Source organism: Ranitomeya imitator, chromosome 1 (genome assembly GCF_032444005.1).
Source record: "Ranitomeya imitator isolate aRanImi1 chromosome 1, aRanImi1.pri, whole genome shotgun sequence".
Lineage (NCBI taxonomy): Eukaryota > Metazoa > Chordata > Amphibia > Anura > Dendrobatidae > Ranitomeya > Ranitomeya imitator.
This window is the reverse complement of record NC_091282.1, coordinates 846873064-846895106: the sequence shown is the minus strand read 5'-3', so window position 1 is coordinate 846895106 and position 22043 is coordinate 846873064. Positions and strand designations below refer to the sequence as shown.

Sequence of the window (22043 nt, the reverse complement as noted above, 5' to 3'; positions counted from 1 at the left end):
TGTATCGTGGCTCGTTTTTTGCGGGACAAGATGACGTTTTCAGCGGTACCATGGATATTTATATCTGTCTGTTTGATCGCGTGCTATTCCACTTTTTGTTCGACAGTATGATAATAAAGGGTTGTTTTTTGCGTTGCTTTTCTTTTTTGTTACGGTGTTCACTGAAGGGGTTAACTAGTGGGACAGTTTTATAGGTTGGGCCATTACAGACGCGGCGATACTAAATATGTGTACTTTTATTGTTTTTCTTAATTTAGAAAAAGGAATGTAGTTATTGGAACATAAAAAATATGAAAGGGTATGTGCAAACGTTGCGGATTTTGCTGCGGATCCTCAGCGGATTGGCTGCTGCGGATTCGCAGCTGTTTTCCATGAGTTTACAGTACCATGTAAACCTACGGAAAACAACATCCGCAGTACACATGCTGCGGAAAAAAACATGCGAAAACGTAGCGTTGTTTATTCCTCAGCATGTTCATTCTTTGTGCGGATTCTGCAGCGGTTTACACCTGCTCCATAATAGGAATCCGCAGGTGTAAAACCGCAGGTGGAATCTGCACAAAATCCACAAAAAAAAAAAAAAAAAAATCACAGTAAATCTGCGGATTTACCAAATCAGTCCGGAAAAATCCGAAATGTGTGCACGTGGCCAAAAGATGCCGTTAGCATGACTGAATGTCTTTTGGATCATTTTGACATCTTATTTGTTTAAAAGTTGCTAAAGGTTTCTTCATTATTCAATGGAGTGGAAGAAACAAGCAGAAAATAACAGTAAAAAATATATCTCAAATACCAAGGGAAGTCCTCCTACCATGTAGGATCTTTCCCAAAAAGAACAATTGCAGAAGTATAATTTGTTTTTCCATAAAATATTACTGGCAAATCTTAGATTGCTTTTCTAATGAAATAAGTTTATCTGAAAAAAAAATGCATTATTGGAAAGGATGAATCAAAGTTCCAAAATGTTTTTTTCCCTTTTCTTAACGCAAGAAATACTGATAGTATTTTATTAAAACCAATGATATAATACACAAATTATAATTGTGCCAAATTTGTAGTTTTTTTTTTTTATTTGAACAAACCTGTTTCGATTTCTCGTGTTACCAGTGTCTCTTTTGTGTAGAATTGCTTTTGCTTTTGAAATATTTTGATCACTTCGTTCAATCTTCATCCCTGCAGCAATTACCCTGAGTAAAAAAAAAAGGAACATTTGTTATTTTAACCTGTAGTTGGGCAGTGCATCTCTGGTTTAACAGTTAACATGAGAAAGGGTCTTGAGTTGCTACTTCGAAATATTGCTGTTGAATTTTAAAGTGGATCTGCCACCACTCTTGACATATCTACTGTATTACTAACTCTGTAGTTTTAATGAAAAAAACATGGCTGATTTCATGCCTTCACAAAAATGCATTAAACCAGTTAACCAGTTTACTTATTCCTTCCTAACACCATTGAATTAGTATCTTGTGATAATTTATCCAACAGTGCCATCTGTTAATATGTTCTCTCGGAGCAGCCTTTTACTTTCTGACTCATTTGTTACTTGTGCAGTCTAACTTTAGCTACTTAGGCCTTCATAGTTTCCCATCAACCTCTTCACTAGCTTCGCTATTTTCTTTTTGCTGCTGCCATCTTGACCACTTGAAAGCTGACATGCAGTTTGTCTCTATCTACAATGCATCCACAGGAAAGTTTAGCTGGCTCTCTGAGCAGGCCCAGATTGCTAATCTGCCCTTCTGGGCATTTGCCCGGTGGGCCACGGTGTGCCACGGTGTGCCACCTTTTGGGGGGGGGGGGGGGTCACCAGCCCGCTTTTTGACTGCCGGCCCCTTTAATTTTTCAGGCACCTGGTGGTGCAGCATGACAGGGTGTGGGACGCGGCAGCATGCACATGTGGCTAGAGCCATGGCCGGCTTCAGTAATGTGCACACAACAGTGAGAGGGGTGTTATGGACCTGGTGGTTAGGAGCACCAGGAACGACCTGATGGTTAAACTCACACAAGACAAGCTCTGGGAAGTGGGAACTCTGCTGACCGCAACCCCTAATCCTATCACACAACTAGAAATAGCCGTGGAGCGTACCTAACACGACCTAGACGCCTCTTCACAGCCTAAGAGCTAACTAGCCCTAGAAATAGAAAATAAAGCCTACCTTGCCTCAGAAAAATTCCCCAAAGGAAAAGGCAGCCCCCCACATATATTGACTGTGAGTAAAGATGAAAGTCACAAACACAGAAATGAAACAGGTTTCAGCAAAGAGAGGCCCGACTTACTAAACAGACTGAGGATAGGAAAGGTATCTTTGCGGTCAGCACAAAAAACTACAGAAAGACCACGCAGAGTGTGCAAAAAGACCTCCGCACCGACTCACGGTGCGGAGGTACCACTCTGCATCCCAGAGCTTCCAGCTAGCAAAACAAAATCAATAGCAAGCTGGACCAGAAAACAATGAACAAATAATAATTAGCAGGGACTTAGCTTCTGCTGGAGTAGACAGGGCACCAGAAAGATCCAAGAGCGAACTTCAGAAGCAGCAGCACCACTCACAGCCACCAGAGGGAGTCCATGGACAGAACTCGAAGTACCATTCATGACCACAGGAGGGAGTTCGATAACAGAATTCATAACAGAGGGGGCAGCACTGCTACCTGGCACACAACTAAGAAGAGGAGGGTGTGTTACTTACATAGTGTTCGCATGCAGCATCCTCCTCTTCTATGTGCAGATCTGTCTCCGATGTCTGATCATCCAGGACCTGGAGGGGGAGGAGCATCAGCGTGCAGAGCAGCAGCACAGGACAGCAGGACAAGATGAGAGGTAGCTGCCCTGTGTGCCCACTGACCAGCACATTCCAAGTAACTTCTCCAGCTGCCCATCTCAACTTTTGCTGTATGAAGTAGTGGGGGGGCATTTGACAAATTAAACATGGCAGGTTAGAGTACGTGTTTTCCTGGGTGTGTGTATTTTCCTGGGTGTGTGTGTGTTTTCCTGTGTGTGTGTGTTTTCCTGGGGGTGTGAGTTTTTCTGGATGTGTGTTTTCCTGGGTGTGTGTGTGTGTGTTTTTTTCCTGGGGGTGTGTGTGTGTTTTCATAGGTGTGTGTTTTCCTGTGTGTGTGTGTATTTTCCCGTGTGTGTGTGTTTTCCTGGGGGTGTGTGGTTTATTTCTTGGGTGTGTGTGTTTTCCTGTGTGTGTGTTTTCCTATGTGTGTATGTGAATTTCCTCAAGTGTCAGCGTGCATGTGTGCGAGCGTGCATGTGTGCGTGTGTTTTTCCTGTCTTTGACCGTCCATGTGTGCGACAAGCATATGTGCGAGCATGTGGGCAGCTCAATTTCACTTTCAAATATCAAATTTATAATGTACCCCGCATAGTGGTAGTGGTCAGCCCGGTGTATCTCGCATGGCGGATAGTGGTTGGCCCCGGCGTATCCCGCGTGGCGAATAGTGGTCATCCCCGACAGAACCCATGTGGTGGATAGTCATTGCCCTCGGCGTATCCCGTGTGGCGGATAGTCGTCGGCCCCGGCATATCCCTTGTGACGTAAACAGCATAATTAAAGGGAACCTGTCAGCAGGATTGTGCACAGTAATCTAAACAGTGTCTGGTCACCGCCGTTATACTGATTAAAATTATACCTTAGTTGATGAAATCTGTCTTGTGGTTGTTGTTTAATCTTTATTTTCAGTTTTGTGTTAATCTGCTCGTGCTCCGGGGCGGCCTGTTGTGGGTTCTTCATGTGGTGCTCTGCTTAGGTATTCATAATGCAGCCTGCTGACAGGTCACGGATCCCTCACTTCACAGGCACACCTGTGCTGTGAAAACATTGGAGCACTGACACTCGGATCACGCTCGCAGCAGAGCAAGAGCTGAGTATGATTGGCATATCAAATCCGATGCCATATGCTAGTGTGATTCCAATCTAATGAGTACCTGTATTAAGCCCAGGTTCACATGGTCAGTATTTGTTCTGTAATTTAATCAGTATTTGGAAGCTAAAACCCAGGAGTGGGACAATCAGAGGAAAAGTATAATAGAAACATGTCACCACTTCTGGATTTAATCACCCACTCCTGGGTTTGGCTACAAATACTGATGTGAAATACTGACCATATACTGAACATGTGAATGTGGCCTACTCCTCCTGTCCTGTATATATGCACTGCACAGTGCCACTCCTCCTGTCCTGTATATATACATTGCACAGTACCACTCCTCCTGTATATATACACTGCACAGTACCACTCCTCCCGTCCTGTGTATATACATTGCACGGTACCACTCCTCCTGTGCTGTATACATACACTGCACAGTACCACTCCTCCTGTCCTGTATATATATACACTGCACAGTACCACTTCTCCTGTCCCGTATATATACACTGCACAGTACCACTCCTCCTGTCCTGTATATATACACCGCACAGTACCACTTCTGCTGTATATATACACTGCACAGTACCACTCCTCCTGTCCTTTATGTATACACTGCACGGTACCACTCCTCCTGTCCTGTGTATATACATTGCACAGTACCACTCCTCCTGTATATATACACTGCACAGTACCACTCCTCCTGTCCTTTATGTTTACACTGCACAGTACCACTCCTCCTGTCCTGTATGTATACACTGCACGGTACCACTCCTCCTGTCCTGTGTATATACATTGCACAGTACCACTCCTCCTGTATATATACACTGCACAGTACCACTCCTCCTGTCCTGTATATATACACTGCACGGTACCACTTCTCCTGTTCTGTTCTCGGAGAGGCGACCTAGTTCTTTGGAAAGGTCAATACTGTTTTTTTATTTTCAGTTTTTCTATGAGAAAATAAAAAAAAAAATTGGAAAACCCATTTAAATGGATTATCCCAAGTAATCTATCCTGAGAACTTTCCAATCGCTGGGGTCCAACCACTGAGACCCCCATTATTACGAGAACTGGAGCTCTAAAAAGCACCATGTAAATGGACCTGTGGCACTGTGGCGCCACTCACATGTGGTTCTTCAAATAACACCTTTAAGAGGAGTGTTGAAGGCCACAACAAAGTATAGCAAAATTCACTGATCAGGTGTGGGGGGAGTGTTATAGTATGTGGGCTGGTGGGGTTTGTGTGGCAGGGCTGCTTTTTTGTCCCAGTCCGCCCCTGATCCTCATCCCCATCCTGGTATGCATGGCCTCCTCATCCCCATCCTGGTATGCATGGCTCCTCATTCGTATCTTGATTCTCATGGCTTCTCATCCCTGTATGTATGGCTTTTCATCCCCTTCCTGGTATGCATGGATCTTCATCCCTATCCCTGCATGCATGACTCCTCATCCCTATCCTAGTATTTATGGCTCCTCATCCTCATCCTTGTACATATTGCTCCTCATCCCCATTCTGGTACGCATTACTCCTTATCCTCATCCTGGTATGCATGAATCGTCATCCCCACCCTAGTAAGAATGGCTCCTCATCCCCATACTGGTATACAGGGCTGCCACTAGGAATTTCAGGGCCCCATACTGCCAAAATTTTGGGGCCCCCTTGAAACTCCTCCCAGGCTCCACCCCCAGTTCTGCCTCCACCCTAGCTCCACCTCCACCCCTCGAACCTTCCATAGTTCCTCTGCCCTCTCTTGGAAAAGCTCCACTTCTGGTGAATATTGGTCTGCACTTGGACCGCGGTGTATGGACCGGCCACGGGTCTCCTGACCTGAACTCAGCAGCCTCACAGCATGTATGAGAATGCTAATCAGGAAATCGGCGCCCAGTCCATGCACTGCTGCTGTGTGCCCCCCCGATAGCCCCTTTCAAAAATTGCACTGCCATAATAATAAAGATGTTTCCCAATCATACATACCCACTTGCATCTATAATTTCCCACCCCATTTCCAAACCCTAACAAAAACTTATGTTACTGGATGAGCACTGCTGACTGATGTTATAATTAGGCATTTGTTTTTGCAGCAGGTCAGGATCATCCAGTAGCTTATACATTCCACTAGCCTCTCCCTGGACCCTGTTGGATTACGGCCCCCAGTCACCACTCTCCTTCCCTCATTAGCCACACGATACCAGACCAGCCGCAGCCACAGTGAGCCACCTGAAGCCTTTTCTCACCGGAGAGACTCACCCTGCTCGTCCGCCCGCCGCCTCACCCTGCTAGTCCACCCACCGCATCACCCTCCTAGTCCGCCCACCGCATCACCCTGCTTGCTCGGTCCACCCGCCGCCTTCCACCTGCTCATCCATCGCCCCCAGTCAGAAGAAGAGAACGGAAGAAGCGACGACCTCCAAGACCACCCAACCTGCAACAGCGAGAAGGGGTTATACCACAGTGCCCACCGGATGGGGGTCACACAGGGGAGAATGAGATACAGTTCAGCAGACAGTATCACACAAGGGTGAATGAGATACAGCTCAGCAGACAGTATCACACAGGAGATGATTAGATACACGGCTCAGCAGACGGGATCACACAGGATAGGATTAGATACAGCTCAGCAGATGGGATCACCGGAGAGAGTGAGACTCACCATGCTCCCCGCCCGGCGCCTCCACCTGCTCGTTCGTCATCCATCGTCTGCCCCCGCATGACACACCCCATGCTGCTCTGCTCCGGAATGAGGAAGTGGAGCAGCCTGTGACATCAGGAAGGACCATGATGCACCCGGGCCGGCCACAGCTTAAAGGTACAGTGCCAATTTCCGTCCACCGGATGCATTAACAACACTGTAGGTGTATCTATAAAACACCGCAATGTTGTTATGCATCGGGCATTTGGAAGCCTTGAACAAAATGTCCAGGGGCCCGATTAGGGGAAGCAAAGAGAGGGGGCCTGAACGGACCGGGCTGCCAGGGTGTTTGAGCCCCCCTTTCTGCTTCTAATCACCAGGCCCCATACAGTAGTAAAGGCAGTAATGCCCTGATGGCGGCCCTGCTGGTATACATAGCTCCTCATCCCTATCCTAGTTTGCATGGCTCCTCATCCCTATGCTGGTCTGCATGGCTCCTCATCCCTATCCTTGTATGCATGGCTCCTCATCCCTATCCTGTTATGCATGGCTCATCATCCCTATCCTGGTATGCATGGCCCCCTCATCCCATCCTGATCTGCATGGCTCCTCATCCTCATCATAGTGTGCATGGCCTCCTCATCTCTTTTCTGGTATGCATGGATGCTCATCCCTAGCCTAGTCTGCATATCTCCTTATTCCTATCCTGGTCTGCATGGATCCTCATCCCCATCCCTGTATGTGTGACTCTCCATCTCCATCCTGGTATGCATGGCTCTTCATCCCCATCCTTCTATGCATGGATCCTCATTCCCATCCTTCTATGCATGGCTCCTCATCCCCATTTTGGTATGCATGGTTTTTCATCCCTATCCTGGTATACATGGCTCTTCATCCCTATCCTTGTATGTATGGCTCCTCATCCCCACCCTTTTATGCATGGCCCCTCATCCCTATCCTTGCATGAATGGCTCCCATCAAAAAACATGGTACTTATCTTCCTGCACTCCCTCGCAGTGTATTATTCCTATGCCAGCAGCTGATTTATGCTTGTAAGCAATGCATGGCAGGGAGGTCATGTGCTGCTTACAAGCAGAGCACAGCTGCCAGAATTTTCACTTCTTTCCACGCTGTGACTATGTGCATGGAGAGAAGTGAGTATTCATTGCCATTTAGTAGCGTGCACAATGTCAGCCGCAGCGGCCAGGTGATCACCTGTGCCCGCTACTTAAGAGGAATAAATATTTACTTCTCTCCAGTCACATGGGAGTGGAGAGAAGTAAGTTTTAATTTATCTTAACTAGCGGGCACATATGACAGCCCTGCTGTTACAGGAAGCCGACTGCTGCGACTGCTGTGCTCTCTATTACAGAGAAATGAATATTCACTGCCAGCTAAGTGAATATTCATTTCTCTTCAGTAGCGGGCACAGGCTTTAGCCGCAGCAGCCGGATCCTGCCTCCTGTGACCTGCTGTTCCGCAGCTGCCAGTCCCCCTCCATCTTCTGGGACCCTCACTCAAGTATAAGCCGAGGGGGGCATTTTCAGCACAATAAAATTTACTGAAAAACTCGGCTTTTACTCGTGTATACACGGTGTATGTGTATTATTATAACAGCACATTTTTATTTTGGAAACCATATAATGATAAAACATTTTCATTGTGGGAAAAACAGTTGGAAAGAATATTGCTTCTGCTTAAAAGAGCAAACCTTTGATATAGCTCATCATCTTCTCCTCCCCAGCCCCAAAACATGTTGGAGAAACCATTCACTTTCAAGAACTGCTCCTTTGTGAAAGCCACTACTCCTCCAAACAATGTTTTGTATTGTAACCTGAAAGCATATAACACATAACACAAGGTTAACAATGATCAAATATGTACTTATTTTACCACTATCTATATCATTTAAATAACAGCAGGAAATTTTCTCTGCTTTATATTCTCTGGAAAGTTAGAACTTTACAATTAGTAGTGACATTTTCAAATGATCACAAAATACTGTAATAACTAGTAAGCTAGTTACGGAGAATTTGTCAGCTTGGAATTCTTATGCAATCTATGCAGATTGACAGTATATTACTTTGTGATAAAAGATTCACCAGAGATGAGCACATCAAATTTTTGGGAATATATTGGACTTGGCAAATATGAAAAATTTGCATATTTTTTGCACAAATCATCAAAAATGCCCCTCCACTCCCCTCTCCCCCATTGCAACAGCTAATCACAAGGCTTGCATAACCTCTTATGCGACTATGATAGTCTATAGGAAAAATCAGGGGATGAAGCAGCCATATTGGGTGAATCTGCTTATTGGGGTGATGTCACATCTCACAGTTTAGCAATAGAGATAGGAAGAGAAAACCATCAAACAGTTGACAAATTGAAACAGTATACATTGTATAGGAAAGCTGGCAGAAGTGATTGAGCAGAATAATGATTATATTCTAGTGCCGCTTAAAATTGCTTTTAATGTTTGACAAGTGTGACCAACTTTTTACTATTGATGCTAACTATGCAGCATCAATAGTAAAAAGATCTAATGTTAAAAATAATAAAAAAAAAAATCGTGATATTCTCACCTTCCAGCGTTCCCCGCAACGTTACCGATGCTCCCGTTCCCAGTAATGCATTGCGAGAATGACCTGTGATGATGTGCGGTCTCGCGAGACTGCTACGTCATCACAGGTCATTGCCGCAAGGTATTATTGGAAACAGGAGCATCGCGAGGAGCGGGAAGACTGCCGGGGACGCCAGAAGGTGAGAATATCACGATTTTTTTATTTTAATGACAGCCAATATGCCTTTTAACTGACCTGAGATATAAGAGAATAGCCTCCCCATACAGGTGACAATCCAGCAGCTGTCGGCTGTACACTATAGCTGACAACTTGCTGCATCAGCCACGATCAGTGTTTGCACCGTCCATATCTGTTTAACCCCTTAGATGCTGCTGTCAATAGTGACTACATCATTATAAATGGCTAACAGAGTGTGGGGGGTCCCTCATCCCAATTGGTGCCCTCAGGTCATGATTGTGTGGTCCTGATGTTTGAGATGGCAATTCATGACCAATTAGCGGCCTTAGAGTCTGCCGGCTGTTGTAACCTGTTCAGAAGTTAGCGGCATTTAGGTGGTAAAAAAATACACATTTTAATTTCTGTCATACCACTTTACATTAATTCCTGAAAAGCACCTGAAGAGTTAATAAACTACCTGACAGCCGTTTTCAATATGTCTAGGGGTGCTGTTTTTAAAATGGTATCACGTTTGGGGGTTTCCCAATATATGAGACCCCTAAAGTCACTTCAAACCTGGATAAAGATAACCAGCAGAAAGAAAAGTATCACTCCAGTTTTGCACACCACGTATAAAAACAATGAAAACATAATGTAGGAAAAAAAAAAAACACAAGATTTTATTGACACACAACATAATAAAACATACTTAAAAACAGAAAGGCAAGGCCCTGTCCATAACACTCAGTAAATACAGAGTACAGTGATATATATAACCCATAATAAGCATACTGATAACCAATGCTATAAGCCTGCCTGTACCCTAGGACTAGATGCAGACCATACGTGGCCAGCTCACAGGACAAACTAGCCAACCAAGGCGGATGTATACAAAATCCTAAGTGGCCAGTAAACACCCAAATAGTGCATTTAGCCCGGACGGCTCATGGGACAAAAATATCTACCCTAAGCCAGTAAGGCAACAGGATCCCAAAATAACAGTGGGAGAAAAAAAAAAGCCCTGGAACCGCCAGGAAAAACCTCAGAGCACTAGAAGAAGGGGTTACCCAAGTGGTGACCAGAACGGAGTCCGTGGGCAGCCAGGCAACCAAGCAGGACAGGGACCAGCGCAGCCCCACGCGTATCGCCCTTCAAGAGAGGGCTTCATCAGGGGAAGTACCAACATGTGTGCCAAACCCTGTATAAATACCATCCCAATAAATGAGAACAAACGGCCCACCTGTGACTGAGCAAAGACTCCGCAAATGTGCAGAAAGTCCTGAAAAGAAAGCGCCAGCCAAAATGCAGCCGGAGCTAGCTGAGATAAGGAGCCAGTCCCACGTCCAGCCGGGCGGGGAAGAGAAGGCGGCCGCTGTCAGAGTGAGCGATGAAAGCCACACCCACACAGCAAGCTTAAGGAGAGCCAAAAACACAGGCGCAAAAGCACCAAAAGCCCAGCTGTGAAGCAACAGCTGGAACAAAGAATCCTGGCAACAGGAAAGCCCATAATTATAAAAATATATGTATATGCACAGACACGGGATAGAGGTATTAAGAAAATATATGTTATAATAAGGATGGTAGAGATCCTAAACAGGAACCGGGGAGCCTACAAAAGTGTGCCCACATTATTTTTTATTTTACATTTATTTATTTATTTATATATATATATATATATATATATATATATATATATATATTATTATTATTTTTTTATTTTTCTTTATTATTATTATTATTATTATTTATTTTTATTATTTTCTCTTGGGTTTATTTATTTTTATTATTATTTTTTCTTAGGTTTAGCGTTCCGCTGTTTACATCTATAACTAGGGCCTCTGGTGCATAATTGCACCTCCATCTAGCTCCTTCTTCTGTATGTATATGTATGTGTATGCATTTGTATGCATATTTATACATGCATATATGGATATTTTGCCTTGGGACTGATCACCCCTTGGCTGGGCACACTTTTGTAGGCTCCCCGGTTCCTGTTTAGGATCTCTACCATCCTTATTATAACATATATTTTCTTAATACCTCTATCCCGTGTCTGTGCATATACATATATTTTTATAATTATGGGCTTTCCTGTTGCCAGGATTCTTTGTTCCAGCTGTTGCTTCACAGCTGGGCTTTTGGTGCTTTTGCGCCTGTGTTTTTGGCTCTCCTTCAGCTTGCTGTGTGGGTGTGGCTTTCATCGCTCACTCTGACAGCGGCCGCCTTCTCTTCCCCGCCCGGCTGGACGTGGGACTGGCTCCTTATCTCAGCTAGCTCCGGCTGCATTTCGGCTGGCGCTTTCGTTTCAGGACTTTCTGCACATTTGCGGCTTCTTTGCTCAGTCACAGGTGGGCCGTTTGTTCTAATTTATTGGGATGGTATTTATACAGGGTTTGGGACACATGTTGGTACTTCCCCTGACGAAGCCCTCTCTTGAAGGGCGATACGCGTGGGGCTGGTCTGGTCCCTGTCCTGCTTGCTTGCCTGGCTGCCCATGGACTCTGTTCTGGTCACCACTTGGGTAACCCCTTCTTCTAGTGCTCTGAGGTTTTTCCTGGTTCCAGTGCTTTGTTTTTTTTTTTTTCTCCCACTGTTATTTTGGGATCCTGTTGCCTTACTGGCTTAGGGTAGATATTTTTGTCCCATGAGCCGTCCGGGCTAAATGCACTATTTGGGTGTTTACTGGCGACTTAGGATTTTGTATACATCCGCCTTGGTTGGCTAGTTTGTCCTGTGAGCTGGCCACGTATGGTCTGCATCTAGTCCTAGGGTACAGGCAGGCTTATAGCATTGGTTATCAGTATGCTTATTATGGGTTATATATATCACTGTACTCTGTATTTACTGAGTGTTATGGACAGGGCCTTGCCTTTCTGTTTTTAAGTATGTTTTATTATGTTGTGTGTCAATAAAATCTTGTTTTTTCCTACATTATGTTTTCATTTTTTTTATACGTGGTGTGCAAAACTGGAGTGATACTTTTCTTTCTGCTGGTTAAATTTAGTCGTTTTCTCACTCGCTTGCACCCTGTATTTATGGATATATTTTTTACATTAGGTTTATATTTTGGTAGTGCGCCCTATTTCATTGCTTATTTCAAACATGGATAAGTCCCTAAAAAAAATCAATTTTGTAACTTTCCTTGAAAAAATTGCTGGTACATTTTTAAACCTCCTAAAATGCTTCAAAATTAAATAACATTTTACAAATTGTTCTGCTGTAAAGTCTACATGTGGGAAATGTTATTTATTAATGGTTTGCTGTGGTATGACCATCTGGATTAAAGGGATAATCATTCAAATTTAGAAAATTGCTAATTTTTTTTAACTATTTCTCAAATTTTTGATATTTTTTTTTTTATAAATAAGCACAAAACATATTGACCTAAATTTACCAATATCAAAGTATAATGTGTCATGTAAAAACAATCTCAAAATCACTGGGATTTGTTGAAGCATTGCAGAGTTATTACCACATAAAGTGACACTGGTGAGATTTAAAAAATTTGGCTGTCACTAAGGGGTTAATTCTTTTATTAACAATTATGATTCCCAGGGTCTGGAGGAGAGTCTACTCTCGTCCACCGTGGGTACCAACCGCACATGATCATCTTACTTCCCGCATGGTGGGCATAGCTCCATTGGAAAGTAAGCAGATCAATGCATTCCTATGTGTGCGGAATCCCCGCGATTCCGCACAAAGAATGAACATGCTGCGCTTTTTCCGTAATGCGATTCCGCCGTGAAAAAAAGCGCAACATGTGCACAAAAATTGCGGATTGCATTCTAATAATAGGATGCTTAATGTATGTGTTTTTTTTTTCACGGTTTTATCGCATTTTTATAGTGAAAAAGACGGGAGAATTCCTGAGTGTGTGCACACAGCCTTCCACTTTTTTTTCATTCTTCATGCAGAAGCATGCCAAAAAGGAAAGAAAAAAAATAAAACTTACACTTTATTACCCCAATACATTAAAGTAATTACGCCTGAATTCTGGGTTAAAACATTTTGAAAAGTGGCAACATTTTAGCCCAACCTGCAATTAGACAAAAATGTTGTGACTTTTGGCATTTTCACAAGTTTTGCCAAGCTCTGCCAAATGGGGCGCTGGGAATGGACAATGGCATGACAGTCATTATGCCATAGCTAGTGTTGAGCATTCCGATACCGCAAGTATCGGGTATCGGCCGATATTTGCGGTATCGGAATTCCGATACCGAATTCCGATACTTCCCGCGTATCGGATACCGGAATCGGAAGTTCCCAGAATTCAAATTGAATGCAGCAGCCAATGAGGAATGAATGAAAGTGTGGGCACATCCTGTTTAGCATGGTGGGCATGTAAGTACTGGCAAGGCTTGGATTGGCTGCTGAAATGATGTCACTCTGCACTATAAAAAAAGCGCTGCCGCCATTTTGCGCTCACTCTGCTGTGATTTCAGTTAGGGACAGGACGCTGTGTTCTAACTGAGGGCCAGTTGAGCTTGCTAATTGCTTTATTTTCCTTTCCAAAGGCTAATTTAGCAAAACGCTGTGTGTTCTTCACTGTTCACCTTGCTCTTGCCTTGCAGCGCTGTTTTAACAGCGTTCTGCAAGGTCTCTCTGTGTGTGTGTGTGTGTGCAGCTCACTCTGTAGTCTGTGTGCAGCCATATACCCGGTTGTATTCAGCTCAGGGGGGGTTCACACTGCCTCACACAGTTGTTCTTTTTTGCTCTTAGTGCAGCCTGCTGCACATTTTTTCTCAAATTTCCTATTAGTGTTTTTCCACCAGTCTCCAGCTCTATTGTGGAAAAACACTACATAGGATAACCTAGAGGGGGGTTTTTGGGCCTTGCAGCGCCGTTTACGGCTGTCTGCACGGTCTCCGTGTGAGCCCAGCTCGCCCTGTAGTCTGTGTGCAGCCATAGCCGGTTGGATTCAGCTCAGGGTTCGTTACTGGCTCATACCTTGAGAAAAATTTTCCTTTTTTTCAAATAGTGCAGCCTGTTTAAAATTTGAAAAAAAAAAAATTCCTATTAGTGTCTTTCCACTCGTATCCAGCTAAATAGTGGAAAAACACTATATAGGATAACCTAGAGGAGGGTTTTTTGGCCTTGCAGCGCCGTTTACGGCTGTCTGCACGGTCTCCGTGTGAGCCCAGCTCGCCCTGTAGTCTGTGTGCAGCCATAGCCGGTTGGATTCAGCTCAGGGTTCGTTACTGGCTCATACCTTGAGAAAAATTTTCCTTTTTTTGAAATAGTGCAGCCTGTTTAAAATTTGAAAAAAAAAAAAATTCCTATTAGTGTCTTTCCACCAGTCTCCAGCTCAATTGTGGAAAAACACTACATAGGATAACCTAGAGGGTTTTTTTGGGGCCTTGCAGCGCCGTTTACGGCTGTCTGCACGGTCTCTGTGTGAGCGCAGCTCGCCCTGTAGTCTGTGTGCAGCCATAGCCGGTTGGATTCAGCTCAGGGTGCGTTACTGCCTCATACCTTGAAAAACAATTTCCTTTTTTTCAAATAGTGCAGCCAGTTTAAAATTTGAAAAAAAAAATTCCTATTAGTGTCTTTCCACTTGTATCCAGCTAAATAGTGGAAAAACACTATATAGGATAACCTAGAGGAGGGTTTTTTTGGCCTTGCAGCGCCGTTTACGGCTGTCTGCACGGTCTCCGTGTGATTTAAACTAGCTCTGTAGCCCGATCTGCACCAAAAAAAAGGTTCAGTTCACCAAACACAACTTAACACTTGTGTAGGCCACATTTGAAAAATAATAAAGTTTAGTCCACAATTTACAACATTAGTGTTTCTTACACCTGTTAGGAGGAGCATTACAGGAATAAGCACACTAAGGCCTTAGTACTTTTCTGCTTATCTTTATCTGTCAACCAAGATGAAGAGGGCAGGGAGTCAGGCGCGTGGGCGCGGAGCAGGGAGAGGAGCAGGGAGAGGACGTGGTGATTCTGTGCCTGCTGCGGGCGCCGGTGACTCGTCGTCACTCAGTTTCAGCAGGGAACAGTCCTTCATGCGCAGCTTTGTCGGAGAGCGCCGTGCACCGCTGCTGCGTGAAGACCAAATTGAAGCCGTTGTCGGGTGGATGGCAGCTAACGCCTCGGCATCGACTTCAGTTAGTGCCACATCCTCTCAGGCACAGAGCACTGGAGAGCAGCCATCTGTCTCTTCACCACCTGCCAAATTGGCCAGGCAGTCAGAGAGCCCAGGACAGGAGCCGTCTCTACTTCTGTTCTCTGAATCTCTTGGCTTGGAAACAGGGGGCCAGCCAAGCAGCATTGGAGAAATGGAAGAAGAGGCAGTGTGCAGTGATGCCCAACACCTTTTTCTCTCTGACTCTGAAGAGGCAGGTGGGCCAGTGCCTCCGGTGACCACAGCGCAGTACGCATCTGATGATGAAACTCAGGTGCCGCTTTCTCGTGCGTACTGTGCTGCTGAGACTACCCAGGAGGAGCAGTTGGTGGCAGAGGGTAGTGGAGATGATGAGGTCCTTGACCCATCGTGGCGTGAGGAACAGGAAGGTGGTAGGAGCAGCTCAGAGGAAGAGCTTCCTCTTACGGGCCAAAGAGGGAGAGGGAGGGGGAAGACTGCGGAGCCTGTAGCCTCCACTTTGGCACCCGTTAGGAGCCTGTCTCTTTCCAAAGCCAAAAAGGGCGCTCCCAAGACTTGCAGTGCCTGGTCCTTTTTTGACACAGTTGCAGATGACATTTGTTTTGTCAAATGCAAGCTGTGTCATCATAAAGTAAAAAGAGGGAAAAATGTCAGCAACCTCAATACCACAAATATGTGGAAACATGTGCGGACCAGGCACGCGGTGGAGTTACAGAAACACACTGAAGATGTAGGCCAACCAACAGCGGCAGCTACCACCTCTTCAGCTCGTGTTGCCTCTTCCTCCAGCTCACGCACAGCTGGTTTGGCTTCCTCCCAGAGACCTTGTGTAATTCCACCCACAGCACCACCTTCCCAGTCATCCTCACACTCCCAGTCTACTCTACAGCCATCGGTAGTACAGGCATGGGAGAAAAGGCGGGCATTCTCGGCCAACCACCCCCGAGCACAGGCTCTGAATGCAGGCATTGCCAAACTGTTGTCCCTGGAAATGCTCTCGTTCAGGCTGGTGGAGACTGACAGCTTCCGTGACTTGATGGCATTGGCAGTCCCACAGTACAAGGTGCCCAGCCGCTTTTACTTCAGCAGGCAGGCTGTCCCTGCCCTGCACAGGCATGTTGAGGCAAACATAAAACATGCGCTACTGAACGCCGTCAGTAGCAAGGTCCACCTCACCACCGATGCGTGGACCAGTCAGCATGGACAGGGGCGATATGTTTCCCTCACTGCCCATTGGGTTAATGTTGTTGAGCCAGGTACAGATCGTGCGAGTGGCGCAGGACGTGTCCTGCCCACTCCAAGGATTGCAGGAATCCAGTCTGTACGCATCGACTCCTCCTCTTACACCAGTTCCTCTGATTCCTCTCTGCAGGATCCGTCACAGTCCACCCCCACATGGACCCGTGAACGTTTACCTATGACCGACATGAGCACAGCCGTGGCCAAACGTCAGCAGGCCGTCTTGAAACTAGTTTCATTGGGGCATCGAAGCCACACAGCGCAGGAGCTCTGGAATGCCATAAAGCAGGAGAGCGATGTGTGGTTACTGCCAGCGAATCTCCAGCCAGGCATGGTAGTGTGTGACAATGGCCGAAATCTGGTGGCAGCTTTGGCCCTTGGCAACCTCACTCACATCCCATGTCTGGCACATGTGCTCAATTTGGTTGTGCAGAGTTTTCTGAGGGACTATCCGGATCTTGATGCCCTGCTGCACAAGGTCCGCCTAGAGTGTGCTCACTTGCGGCGTTCCAGCTTGGCCAGATCCCGCATTGCTGCTCTGCAGCGCCGATTCCGCCTTCCTGAACACCGCATCATATGTGACCTACCTACCCGGTGGAATTCCACGTTACATATGTTGGAGCGGTTGTGTGAGCAGCAGCAAGCAGTTATGGAGTACCAGCTGCATCAGGCGCAAAGAAGTCGCAGTCAGCGCCGATCAGACTTCACAACCACAGAGTGGGCCACTATGAAGGACGTCTGCCAGGTTTTGCGTCCTTTTGATTATTCCACGCGGATGGCAAGTGCAGATGATGCACTAGTCAGCATGACTGTCCCCCTTATCTGCCTGCTTCAGCAAACTTTGCAAGGGTTAAGGGATGATGTGGTGGAAGAGGTGGAGGATGAGGAGTCACCTTTTCCATCAGCTTCTGGAGAGTCAGCGCCACGTGGTTCCTCACAAAGGGGTACGCAGGGGCCAATTTGTGAGGAGGATGAGGAGGAGTCAATGGAGGAGGAAGAGCTCCGTCCAGAGGAGGGAGCGACACAATTGTCCAGTGGTCAGTGTGTACAGCGAGGGTGGGGTGATGACGAGCGGGCAGAGATCATGTCTCAAGCAGGGGACAGCGTTTCTGGGCCGGTTGGCACTCTGCAGCACATGGTGGATTTCATGCTGCAGTGCCTGAGAAACGACCGCCGCATCGACCACATTCTCAACATGCCTGATTATTGGGTGTTCACCCTCCTCGATCCTCGCTACCGGGACAACGTCCAAAACCTCATCCCTGCGTTGACCCGGGAGCGTAAATTGCGGGAGTACCACGACACACTGGTGAATTCCATCATCTTCTCCTGTCCAACTGAGAGGAGTGCTGCTAGTGCTTTACAAAGCAGCTCAGTGCGTCGAGGCAGTGGGGGAGGCTCTGCCCAAAGAGGGAGCAGAAGCAGTGCCTCTGCCCAAGGCAAGCCCAGTATGGCACAACTCTGGCACACTTTTGTGTGCCCGCCCCAAATGTCTACACCATCACCGGCGGCTCCAGTCAGCAGGAGGCAACGGTTCCGTCAGATGGTGACAGACTACATGGCTTGCCCTCTTACTGTACTCCCAGACGGCTCTTCCCCGTTCAAGTTTTGGGTCTCTAAGCTGGATACATGGCCAGAGCTAAGCCAGTATGCATTGGAGGTGCTGGCTTGCCCTGCGGCTAGTGTCTTATCGGAACGTGTCTTTAGTGCCACAGGTGGTGTACTAACAGACCGTCGCATGCGACTATCCTCCGATAACGTTGACCGGCTTACTTTCCTGAAAATGAACCAGGCCTGGATCTCGCAGGAATTTGCCACTCCTCTGCCTGATTAAGTAATTGGGTGTCATCCAGGTCTCCTGCTGTGTTCATCTTTCTACCACCTGAACTGCTATTCCTGGGCTCCAACACCGCCAGTTGCGGCTCAGAAGTGCAGGCTGCACAGTAAAAACATACGACCCAGTGTTATTGGGTTTCAGTAACGTCAGCTGATCCCCAGCTGTGTAGCCGGCAATGTGTCCTGCGACCGCCACGCTGGCACAACAACCTAAATGTAAGGGAACCTGTCCCCCCCCCCCCCGTCGTTTGTTACTGAAAGAGCCATCTTGTGCAGCAGTAATGCTGCACAAGGAAAAGGTAGCTCTTTTTTTTTAGCTCTTTGCACACGCAGAACTTAACACTTATAAAATGTGTTCACTGATACCGTTATACCGTCCCGGAGCTGGGACTTTCCTTCGTAATGTGACGCAGCACAGCCGTCATTCCTACCCCCTTGGTGCCATGCGCTGCCTCCTCAGCGTTGTTTTAAGCTGTCACGGAGCCTGCGCTGTTCTGTTATCCCTTGGGCATGCCCTATTTGCGCTGCCTGTCTTCTGACATAATTTGGTGTCAGGCTGGCTGCGCCTGTGCGGCCGCGGTGCCCGAGATCCCGCCTCGCAGTGTCTTCTGATTGAGTCACACTGCGGGCCTGGGATCCATGGGCATGCGCAGTGCATATCTTCCCCTCGGGCTCTCGCTCATTTCCCTCCGCCTTCTTTAAACTGTGCACCGTCAGCTGATCCCTAGCATGCCACGGCCGTGACACCGCACAGTCTGAAGAAGAGGGAAGGAGGGGAGTGAGAGTCGAGGTTATGCACTGTGCATGCCCATGGTTCCAAGGCCCGCAGTGGGATTACGTTAGATGAGACTGCGAGGTGGGATCTGGAGCAGCGTGGACGCACAGGCACTGACAGCCTGACACCAAATTATGTCAGAAGACAGGCAGCGCTAATTGGGCATGGCCAAGGGCTAACAGAACAGCGCAGGCTCCGTGACAGCTTAAAACAACGCTGAGGAGGCAGCGCACGGCATCAAGGGGATAGGAATGACAGCTGTGCTGTGTCCCATTACGAAGGAAATTCGCACCTCCGGAACGGTTTAACGGTATAAAGGGACACATTTTTAGTGTTTACTTCGGTGTTTGCAAGGAGCATAATTAAAAGAGCAACCTTTTCCTTTTGCATCCTTAGTGCTGCACAACATGGCTCTTTCAGCTACAAACGTCTTGGGGGGGGGGGGGTTAAAGGTTTCCTTTCAACTTGCTCCAATCAGGCTTCGGCCTACACTCTGTTCCTCTGCTCCTCCTGCTGTCCCTGGGCTCTAACACCGCCAGTTGGTGCCTGGAAGTGCTGTGTGCACAGTCAACAGTCGCTCCTCTGTTATTGGGGTTCAGTAACGTCAGCTGATCCCCAGCTGTGTGTGCGGCAATACCTCCAATCTGCTCCTCCTGCTGTCCCTGGGCTCTAACACCGCCAGTTGGTGCCTGGAAGTGCTGTGTGCACAGTCAACAGTCGCTCCTCTGTTATTGGGGTTCAGTAACGTCAGCTGATCCCCAGCTGTGTGTGCGGCAATACCTCCAATCTGATCCTCCTGCTGTCCCTGGGCTCTAACACTGCCAGTTGGTGCTTGGAAGTGCTGTGTGCACAGTCAACAGTCGCTCCTCTGTTATTGGGGTTCAGTAACGTCAGCTGATCCCCAGCTGTGTGTGCGGCAATACCTCCAATCTGCTCCTCCTGCTGTCCCTGGGCTCTAACACCGCCAGTTGGTGCCTGGAAGTGCTGTGTGCACAGTCAACAGTCGCTCCTCTGTTATTGGGGTTCAGTAACGTCAGCTGATCCCCAGCTGTGTATCCGGCAACGTGTCATGCGACCGCCACGCTGGCACAACTAAAATGTAAGGGGACCTGTCCCCCCCCCCCCCCTAGGCGTTTGTTACTGAAAGAGCCACCATGTGCAGCACTAATACTGCACAAGGGAAAGGTCGCTCTTGAAATTATGCTCCTTGCAAACGCTGAACTACACACTCATGTAATGTGTCCCCTCACACCGTCCAACCGTCCCGGAGGTGGGACTTTCCTTTGTAATGTGACGCAGCACAGCCGTCATTGCTACCCCCTTGGCACCGTGCGCTGCCTCCTTAGCGTTGTTTGATTCCGTCATGGACCCTGCGCTGTTATGTTATCCCTTGGCCATGCACAGTTTGCGCTGCCCGTCCTCTGACATCATTTGTTGTCGTCCTGGCTGCGCCTGTGCGTCCACGCTGCCCGAAATCACACCTCGCAGTGTCGTCTAATGTGATCCCACAGTGGGCCTGGTATCCATGGCCATGCGCAGTGCATATACTAGCCTCTCACTCGCCTTCTTCACGCTTCTTCAGACTAGGCGGCGTCAGCTGATCCCTAATAGCATGCCACGGCCGTGACGCCGCACAGTCTGAAGAAGCAGGAAGGAGGTGAGCGAGAGGCGTTGATATGCACTGCGCATGCCCATGGATCCCTGGCCCGCAGTGGGACTACATTAGATGACACTGCAAGGTTGGATCTCGGGCAGCTTGGACGCACAGGCACTGCCAGCCTGACACCTACATGATGTCAGAAGACGGGCACCGCTAACTGTGCATGGCCAAGGGATAACATTACAGCGCGGGCTCCGTGACAGAACCAAACAACGTTGAGGAGGTGGTGCCCGGCACCAAGGGGGTTGGAATGACGGCTGTGCTGTGTCACATTACAAAGGAAAGTCCCACTTCCGGGATGGTTTGACGGTGTGAGGGGACACATTATATGAGTGTGTACTTCAGCGTTTGCAAGGAGCATAATTTTCGGAGCCACCATTTTCCATGTGCAGTATTACTGCTGTACAAGATGGCTCTTTCAGCAACAAATGCCTGGGGGGGGGGGTTAAAGGTTCCCTTTCAACTTGCTCCACTGCAGGCTTCGGCCTACACTCTGCTCCTCTTTGATTCCCTGGGTTTCAACACTGTCAGTTGCCACCTGGAAGTGTTGTCTACACAGAAAAAACACTAGGTGATGTGTCAGTGGGGTTCAGCACCGCCAGCTGTTCCCCTGCTGTGTAGTCGGCAACGTGTCCAGCACAAGCCACGCTGGCACAACAGAACAAAAGCTGCCACCAGTGCAGGCTTCGGCCTACACTCTGCTCCTCTCCTCCTCCTGCTGACCCTGGGCTCAAACACCGCTAGTTTTTGCCCGGAAGTGCTAGCTGCACAGAGAAAAACACCAGCCAATGTGTTAGTGGGGTTCAGCAACGCCAGCTGTTCCCCTGCTGTGTAGCCGGTAACGTGACCTGCAAACGCCATGCAGGCACAGGAACTGAAATTAAAAGGGAACCTGGCCCCACCCCCCCAGGTGTTTCTATGTATAACAGCCACCTAGTACAGCAGTACTGCTGCATTTGTACAAGGTGGCTGACTTTTTCTCCTTGCCCACGTGGAACTCAACACGTACAAAATGTGTCTCATTGAGACCATTTCACTGTCCCTGAGGTGTGACTTTCCTTTGTAATGATACGCAGCACCCCCCTTGGTAGCGTTTCCCGTCTTTTGTCATCATGGTTAGCTGGCTGCGCCTGTGCATCCGCCTTGCTAGAAACAACGCCCCTCGTTGTCATATTTATTTTGTCAGC

At 47.4% G+C, this 22043-nt stretch overlaps 1 protein-coding gene across 7 annotated transcripts in view; it reads right to left on the bottom strand.

The window, feature by feature from the left end:
* LOC138651117 (beta-1,4-galactosyltransferase 1-like) overlaps positions 1-22043 on the bottom strand; it is a 480309-nt gene that overhangs the window by 149649 nt on the left and 308617 nt on the right. For all 7 annotated transcript variants that reach the window (XM_069741131.1, XM_069741142.1, XM_069741124.1 and 4 more), the window contains 2 exons: positions 8215-8337; positions 1083-1187 (listed from right to left, as the gene is read on the bottom strand). In XM_069741131.1, the coding sequence (XP_069597232.1) occupies positions 1083-1187; positions 8215-8337 (228 nt within the window). The remainder of the gene's footprint in view (positions 1-1082; positions 1188-8214; positions 8338-22043) is intronic.